Genomic DNA, 9,436 nt, shown 5'->3' on the forward strand with positions numbered 1-9,436 from the left:
CAGCAAAGCTGCCCCAAACCATAATATTTCCACCACCATGCTTTCCAGTTGGTATCAGTTTCCTGTGGTCAAATGCTGTCTTTGGTTTTCAATAAACATGTCTTCTGGTACTGTGGCCAAATAGCTCTACCTTTGACTCATCTATCCAGAGCACATTGTTCCAGAAGTGCTGGTCTTTGCCTCGGTGTTCATTGGCAAACTTTAGTCTTGCCCTGATGTTCTTTCTGGACAGCAAAGGTTTCCTCCTGGCACACCTCCCATGTAGATCACATTTGTGCAGCCTCTTTCTAATGGTAGACTCGTGCACTTTGACATCAACAATGGCAAGAGCTACCTGTAGGTTCCGTGTTGACATTCTGGGGTTCTTAGAGACTTCTTTCAGCATCTTGCGGTCTTCTCTTGGGCTGAACTTGCTGGGGCGGCCTGGCCTGAACAAGTTGGCAGTTGTTTGGAATCTTCTCCACTTGTAGATGATCTTCCGGACAGGCGAATGATTGATTTCAAATTGTTTGGAGATCTTTTTAAATCCCTTCCCAGACTCGTAGGCATCTATAACCTTCTTTCTGAAGGCCTCAGAGAGCTCTTTTGATCTAGGCATGGTGACGCCGCACACTTCAACAACAAAGAGCAAACCAAACGAAATGTCTGAGGTTTAAATAAGACAGGTTCCTCCAAGATCCTCTCTAACGATGTTCTAATCATTTGCACCTGAGCTTGTGCACCTGATTCTAATTTTAGGTATTTGAAGTAGTGATAAATGTAGGGGTGTACTTACTTTTTCCACATGCGAAATTTGCATTTATGTTTATTTAAATTAAACAATGGACAACAAAATGTAAATGTTTCATGATATTTGTTATATTATATCACCTTTATCTATCAATATTGTTGAATTGAAGATCAAATAGCTGTATGTTGAAATATGTTGAAAAAGTCAAAACTTTACATGGGGTGTACTTACTTTTTCACGTGACTGTATATATATATATATATATACATATATATACAGTGCATTCAGAAAATTTTCACACCCCTTGTCTTTTTCACATTTTGTTGTGTTTCAGCTTGAATTTAAACTGGATTAAACTGAGATTTTTGTTACTGATCTACACATAATACCCCATAATGTCAAATTGGAATTTTAAGTTTTTAACCCCTTTGCTATGACACTTCAAATTGAGCTCAGGTGCATCAAATTTACTTTGATCATCCTGGAGATGTCTCTACAACTTGATTGCAGTAGTCCTGTGGCCAATTCAACTGATTGGACATGATTTAGAAAGTAACACACCTTTATATACAAGTTCCCACAGTTGACAGTGCCTGAAAGAGCAGAAACTCTGTCATGAAGTCCAATAAACTGTCCGTAGAACTCCGAGATAGAAATGTGAGGAGGCATAGATCTGGGGAAGGGTATAAAACAATTTCTCGAGTGTTGAAAGTTCCCAAGAGCACAGCGAGCTCAATCATTAGGGAAGGGAAATAATATGGAACTACCCAGTCTTTTCCTAGAGCTGGCCGTCCGACCAAACTGAGCAACCGGGCAAGAAGGAACTTGGTCAGGGAGGTGACTTAGAACCCAATGACCATTCTGACAGAACTAGAATTCCTTGCCTGAGATGGGAGAACCTGCCGGAAGAACAACAGTCTTTGCAGCACTTCATAAAGCTAGGCTTTAAGGGAAAATGGCTAGAAGGAAGCCACTCTTGAGAAAAAAGCACATGACAGCACACCTGCAGTTTGCAGAAAGGCACGTGAAAGACCGAGAGCATAAGGCAAAAGATTCTGTGGTCTGATGAGACGAAAATTGAACTCTTTGGCCTAAATGCAAAGCACTACATCTGGTAGAAACCAAGCACAGCTCATCACCCATCGAGCACCATACCTACCATAAAGCATGGTTGTTGCAGCATCATGCTATGGGGATGCTTTTCAGCAACAGGTACTGGGAGACTTGTAATGATAGCGGGAACAATGAATGAAGCCAAATACAAGCAAATCCTTGAGGAGAACCTGCTTCACAGTGCAAAGGACCATAGACTGCAGCAAAGATTTACATTCCAACAGCACATTGACCACAAACATACAGCGAAAGCAATACTGCAATTTGCTGCAGAACAAGAACGTTAAGGTCCTCGAGTGGCCAAGCCAAAGCCCATACTTGAATCCCATTGAGAATCTGTGGAAAGACTTGTTCACTGACGCTCCCCATCCAACTTGACATAGCTTGAGCAAATCTGCAAGGAAGAATGGAGAAACGCCCCAAATCCATATGTGCAAAGTTGATACAGACATACCCAAGAAGACTCGAAATTGTCCATAGAAAAGCGCTCTTGAGATTCTCTGCTCTTCGATGCATGTGAGGTGTCCTGACCAGTGAAGCTGGGCTTGCATCAGGAAATACTCAATTTATTGCGACAGCAGTCTAGGATTGAGGTGTTAGGTATTCTCTCTCGCCAGGTGATGTCAAGAATCTTACAAAGGCATCGCATATGGAAATGATGAAGGAGATTCATATGGTTATGATATTCATATGGTCCAAGATTTGCATCCGCACAGGAGTGTCGATAAGACAATGGCATGACAGATATTGATCTCGGTGTCCAGGCGAATTACACGTTAGTAATTTCAAAAAATAATTGGACTCCTATCCACCTTTAGAGGCCATTTTTCCCCGCAAAGCTGGAGTTGGCCTTTTTCAGGCACCGTGGTTGTTCTTGTTTTTGTTGGTCCCCTTTTTGAAGCAATGTTTTACAACCGGATGCCCTTCCTGCCACCTGAAACAATGTTTTACGGCCGGATGCCCTTCCTGCCACCAACCCTTTTTGTCGCCTTTTACGACAAACAGGGTATTACCAGTGAACTTGTACTCAATTTGCCGACCTCGGAAGGATGACAGGCTGAGTCAACCCCCCTGGCGTTAATTCAGCGATCGACCTGGATTCGAACCCAGGATCCTAGGATATCCCAAGCCGGCATCCTAACCGCCAAGCCAACACCAGGGACTCCTATCGATAAACAATTAATGGCCTTGCTTTATATGGAGCAGATTCTTTACTTCCTATAGGGTTTCCTCCCATAAAGTTTGTGGTTTTACTTGTATTGTGATCCGAAACTCTTTGTGGAATGAACACAGTACTGTATTTGTCCCTTTCTGAAAGTTTACTTCAAAATAGACACTTTAATGTGTACCATGGAGTACGAGGACATGCAGAAGTGAACTTTCCATCTCCTCCAAAAAGATGGGATACTTAATGATGTAAAGACTTGTGACCAGTTTGTAGTTGTGTATAATTCCTTCGGGAGTACGGGACCTTCAAAATTGCATAATAATCTTAACAAGGCCTTTCACGCATGCCTTTGTGCGTTTTCAGGAACACGGTTCGGCTCGTGCGTGGCACCTTTAACCTGCCATTGCTTGTGCAAAATCCGGAAGTGAAATCGTCTTTAAACGTAATTTTCAGCATTTAAACGAAAGAGTGTGGAATTTCAAAATGGTTCACTATAAATGTTGTGTTCCTGGATGCAAATCGGACCCACGGAAATATAGGAAACACGAGAAATATCCGTGGAAGAGAGGTGTCTAATCCATCTGTACCACTTCCTGTTAATACAAGCTGGCGGTGGCAGTGGATAACACACGCACACACACTTCTCCTTTTATCAAAGAATGCAAAAATCGAGTATAATTTCTCTTTTGGCCCCGGAACAAAACAAACAATATATTTATAACAGCCCTCACAGCCCCCACTCCCTCCTCCCGACATGATTAGTAGTAAATATCACCATTGAAAGAACCTGTACATTCACAAGCCCCAGATACAATCTTCCTATCGGTGTTCAGAAGCCACAAAACCAGCAACGGTGTCTCCCTCAGGGAAGTCTGCATGATACATCCGGCTCCCATGTAAATAACAGCTGGCACAAGCTTTGTGCATTTTCATGTTGCAAAGACGTCAATTCTCAAAGAGTTGGTTGCCGTTACTTGGTAATGACACACAGCATGGTCTTTCCAATTGCAGACATCCATTAAATAAATCGCCAAGCCTGCCATGTTCACAAGAGGCACTCCCTCAAAGTTCGAAGTTCACTCAATTGTAGCGATCCGCCCGCTCCGGGGATCCAACCGCTGAACCACCCGCTCCAACCCCGGTGGGTAGCACACTCCCTCTGCTTGGGCCTTGCACATTGTCGGGAGTTTGCAGTACAGGTAGCTGCCCTTTTGGTGAGCTGAGATAGATCTCCAACTCTTTTGTTGTGCATAGGCACTGCCATTTCTCTCAGGTAGTTTTTCAAGAATTTTTGGCTTCTTTCAAAAGCTTTGTGAGCCATTTGAGGTAACAAACCTTATCTCGCATACACGTTATACTTTAGGGTGCCCCAAACACCACCATTTTAGGGGTTCCTGCACTTGTACCAAGCATTTTGGGGCGGATTATGTCCTTTTGAAATTCCCGTATTAAACCCAGACTAGACAAGTGAAAAGTGAGATATCCAGCCAGTCCATTCTATTGAGTTTAATGAAGGAATTAATTATTGCTCTGTTGGGCAAACAAGGTTGGTGTCCTGAATACACAAATATGACTTATTTTTACCTGTTGCTTTCAGACCTCCTTTTATGATTAAACATTAAATGGACAGCTGATCCATGAACAAAGTATTTTCTCCTACTATGACAATTGGAGATTGTTAATTATGACAGTGTGTAAGGATGCAGCCCTGCCCCCTGACAGGTGTATATCAACAAGCATTCTGAGTATTGCGCTGCAATACATGTCCCCTACCGGCAGTCTGTCGTCCGGAAAACTGTTAGGGAAATTACCAAAGTTCAAAGTGCCATAACTTTATCAATAAAGTTTATGAATGGTTGCACAGACCCCTACTTCTCACTAAAAGGGGAAACATAATGTAAATCGGAGTTGAAATAAGCCCGCAAGGTCGCTCCGTCGAGCAGCCTGCACGTATTGCACTATGTGTGAATTATATAATTACCAACTCACGGTCTGAGGTAACTCGGCTAAAAATTATCCAATTGGCACCAAATAAAGTTTATGAATGGTTGCACAGACCCTTACTTCTCACTAAAAGTGTTAACAGAATGTAAATTGGAGTTAAAACAAGGAATATTAACAGCTTTGACTTACCGCACTCCAAATTATAGACCGGAAAACTGTTGGGGAAATTCCCAAAGTTCAAAGTGCCATAACTTTGTCAAAAATGATCGAAACGTCGTGAAGTTCGAACTTGATCTGTAACTTATCATGACGAAACCATGTACCAAGTTTGAAATCATTAGCATTAAGAGTTTAGGAAAAAAGGTCCGGAAAGCTGTTCTTTGCGTGACGGAGACAGACGGACAGACGGAGGGACGGAGTGCAAACCTATAGTCCCATCCGGTGTACACCGGTAGGGGACTAATAAATCACTGACAGGCTTCATGGAGTTCCAGGTGAAAGCTACCCCATAGTTAAATCATCAGGCCTTTCAGACTGAAAACAAAATATCCAGTTTACCTGTCCCCCCCCCTCCCCCCTCCCCCATCCATCCCATCCCTGCTGCCCCTGTGCTTTTCACATTTTGTGCATCTCTGTGATTTATTTCTTTTCAATGCTTACCTTCCATTTGTAAGCATTCCACCTGCGTTTTGGAGGAGTTGTGGATGGTGTGGGTTCTTATGCAAGGCCTCCAGAAGGCTTGGTCGAAATACAGGATCGACACACCATAGGGAGCCCTTCCCCAACATCTGTGGCATAAGAACATTAGCTCACAATGAGGAAGGTATATTGAAGGGGATTCGAGGGCGATTAGGAAAAGTGATATGGATAAGACTATATTTGGATGCTCACCTGGCCACGATCTACTTTGCGGAAGCACCTGTTGAGCGATAGATTATGTCGCACCGAATTCTTCCAGCCAGCCGGGGCTCGGGCAAAATAGGGGAAGCGTGACACGATCCAGTCATATATTCCCCGAACAGGCAGCTGCTTTGCCGGAGCTTCTTCAATGGCCAAAAAAATTAGACAGCTTTTTTGTTTGTTTGTTTTTGTTTTTGTTTTTGTATACAAGATCGAGGCTCGTGAAAGAGCGAACATTAATCACACAGAAAGACAAACAGACACATAAAACAAATAACATCGGGAGCGGTAGACAAGATGGGGAGAGAGGGGGAAGGACACAAACACAACATTTGAGAGCAGGGACCGAGAGACATGGAGACATCGAGAGATCTGTGGGAGGGAGAGGGCTTTGGGGGGGAGGCATGTGAAGGGGGGGAGGCATGTGAAAGGGGGGAGGCATGTGAAGGGGGGGGGGGGTGGGAGAGGTATAAACATATGGACACTGCCAGGATTTCCAGGAAATAAGTTGGAATTTCAAACAAGGTGGATCTGGGGTGAATTAGTGGGGGTAGAAAAGATCAAGGTTATGGATGGGGGAAGATAAGAGATGGTGGTGAACAGCTGTTTTAAAGACCTGGAGGGAGGAGAGGGATTGAAGGGAGTGTGGGAGTTTGTTCCACAGGCGGGAGAAAAGAGGAATGAAAGAGTGAAGGTGAGCAGAGAGCCGAGATTTCGGCAGTTTAACCATCAGAGGGTTGCTGGCAGATCTTGTGCGACCTGTAGGAATATTTGGGGGACAGAGCACAGAGAGAGCTGGGGGAGCAAGGCCGGAGAGGAGTCGGTAGAAGACAGAAAGACCACCTACCTGCCTGCGGTGAGTGAGTGAAAGGCCCTCAGAGATAGCTTCATCGCGGGAGATTCCAATGATTTTGAAAGCTTTGGATTCAACAGCGTGAAGCCGAGCCAGGTGTGAGGCAGGAGCACCAGCCCATAGGGGAGAACAGTATTCCATTGAGCTGCGGATGAAAGCCTTGTATGTGGTGAGGAGCTCAGGTGTGCCGAGGAAGGACTTCGCACGACGGAGGATGCCCAGTCGGCGACTGGCTTTGGAGGCCAGCTTGGAAATGTGGTTTTCCCAAGAAAGATCATGGCAGATAGTGAGACCCAAAAGCTTGAGTGACAGAACTTCTTGGAGAGGATTGTTGAGAAAGTAGATGGGAGGGTTGTCCAGTCGATCTTTTCGGAGAGACATAGTAAGAGAGTGAGATTTGGCAGGATTGAAAGACATGTTCCACTTGTTTGACCAGTCTGTGATTTTGTCCAGGTCTTCAGAGAGTGAGGAGGCTGCAGACTGCCGATCTGAGGGAAGAGGAATGGAGCGGCAGAGAGTGGAGTCATCAGCAAAGAGATAGAGAGGATTTTCCAGAGAGTCAGAGAGATCATTGATAAAGACCAGAAAAAGCACAGGGCCCAGCACACTTCCTTGGGGAACTCCAGCCTGAACAGGAAGGGGAGATGAGAGAAATCCATTCAGGGCCACACGTTGACTACGACCAGAGAGGAAGTCCGCAAGCCATGCATGGAGATTTCCATGGATACCATAGGAGGAGAGTTTGGTGAGCAGAGCTGGGTGCCAGACCGTATCAAAGGCCCTTGATATGTCAAGGGAGACAGCTCTGATTTCCTGTTTGGCATTGAGGACCTCCATCCATTGTTGAGACAGCAGAAGCAGCATGTCCAGAGTAGAGTGACCTGGTCTGAAACCAAATTGATGATCAGAGATCAAGCCATTGGAGAAGAGGAAAGATTTCATATCCGAAGCAATGATGGATTCCATGACTTTGCTGATAATTGGGAGCAGGCTGATTGGTCTGTAGTTGCAAGGATCTGTTTTTGCACCTTTTTTGTGTAAAGCGGTAATGTTAGCTGATTTCCAGGATGCTGGCAGATGACCTTGAGCAAAAGATAGGGTGAAAAGAACAGAGAGAGGGTGAGATAGAGCGGCAGAGCAGGATTTTAGGACCCGTGGGCTGATGCCGTCTGGTCCAGTTGCAGAATCAGAGTCGAGGTTTGACAAAAACTCCTCCACCTTGTCAGGAGAGAAGGACACAGAGTCCAGGAGCAGTTGGGTTCGACTGGGAATGGTGGGAACAGAGAGAGATGGGTTTGGGACTAACGATTTCGAGGCGAACACAGAGTTGAGGCATTCGGCTTTGTCACGTGCGATGTCAACTGTGTGGCCATTTGAGGTAAGGGAGGGGATGGAAGGGGAACAAACACCAGAAACGGATTTGACCAGACGCCACCAGGATTTGGAGGAAGGAGACAGGTTTGAGAGTTCATTCTTGAGTGAGGAGAGATCGTGCTTCCTGGCACTCCTGAGGGTAGACACACACTTGTTCCGAGCTTGGTGGAAGGAACTGAGATTTCCTTCAGTTGGATTAGCCTTCCAAGAGGCAAAGGCAAGTTGTTTGAAGGCAGCTGAACGAATATGGAGGTTTCTCTCGACTCCCTTTTGCTCTGCATCCATCAAAATGGCTGGTGGAACCACCCGCTCCATCCCCGGAGGTGCCGAGCCACAGGGAAGGAAGCACACACGGACCCTCGTGGAGCCAGTTAAGGTTGGTGAGGTCCATGTCATCCTCGGGAGTCTGCAACGTGTCATTTACAGAAATACTCTGATGGAGTCCTGCCTGTGGGCTGGATGCATTACAGGTGTTTAGTGGAGCTTCTGCTGGAGGGTCCGTGTTCTGTTGTGACTGCAGCGGGGACTGTGTACTTGGTAGCATTCCCAGCTGCTCCTAAGGTCGTCTGACGGATGAGAGGAATAAAAGGGAACTTGTCATATTCACATTTATGGGCTCGAACAGCATCAGCACCAAAGCGGATTGCAATACCAGTTATATACATGCAGCTTCGTGTTGGGTATAAAATGGATGTCATTATGAAAGAAGAGTGTCTACATGTTGTTCGAGGCAACCCAATAGCCCTTTTGCAAGTATACAGACCTGGCATTATGGAAAACGTGCCTGGCACACCGAGTAACAGGAGGCCTGGCCATCCTGCTGAGCACGCAAGATGTGTTTCACAGCGGCCACACTACTCATGCCGATCACATACAGACATGTTTAAATAAAAATACAAAAGAATTAACTATCGTCGGTGGTTATGTATACCGAGGGCATTTTATGATGATTAACAGAGCAAACTGAAAGACGAAAACAGCAATTTGAACCAAAAAGGACGGAGTGCGAAGGAGCATTGTGGTGTAAACATGACCCAGTGAGTCCTTGTCTCAGCAACACCATCTGATCTCCATCCTGAGGCCAGAGACGTTCATCATACTTGGTTCAGGAAAAGTTGATGTCTGGATGCATTCATCATTTTATAATCAATAATCGGAATGATGTCCTCACCTTCTCACCATCAGCACTTAGCTGCACTGCACAACCACGCCCCTTTTCCTCACAGAAATGATGTAACCAGCGGTCATGTGTTGCACCGCTCTGCCTGGGGAGTAATCATGCTTCAGGCCCGCTTATAATGACTGTCATAATGAGTCTTTCTAATTCATAGGGATGTGGTCAGACACACCCCGC

At 45.3% G+C, this 9,436-nt stretch overlaps 1 protein-coding gene across 1 annotated transcript in view; it reads right to left on the bottom strand.

The window, feature by feature from the left end:
* The window catches only part of LOC144888439 (forkhead box protein N2-like), a 32,591-nt gene extending 26,324 nt beyond the window's left edge, over window positions 1-6,267 (bottom strand). Inside the window, exons 1-2 of the mRNA XM_078766351.1 lie at window positions 5,847-6,267; window positions 5,616-5,743 (exon numbers count right to left, since the gene is read on the bottom strand). Coding sequence (XP_078622477.1) covers window positions 5,616-5,743; window positions 5,847-6,092 — 374 coding nt within the window. The 5' untranslated portion in view covers window positions 6,093-6,267. The remainder of the gene's footprint in view (window positions 1-5,615; window positions 5,744-5,846) is intronic.
* Window positions 6,268-9,436: the final 3,169 nt, after the last annotated feature.

This window comes from Myxine glutinosa, chromosome 12, assembly GCF_964187855.1.
Source record: "Myxine glutinosa chromosome 12, kmMyxGlut1.1, whole genome shotgun sequence".
NCBI classification, from domain to species: domain Eukaryota; kingdom Metazoa; phylum Chordata; class Myxini; order Myxiniformes; family Myxinidae; genus Myxine; species Myxine glutinosa.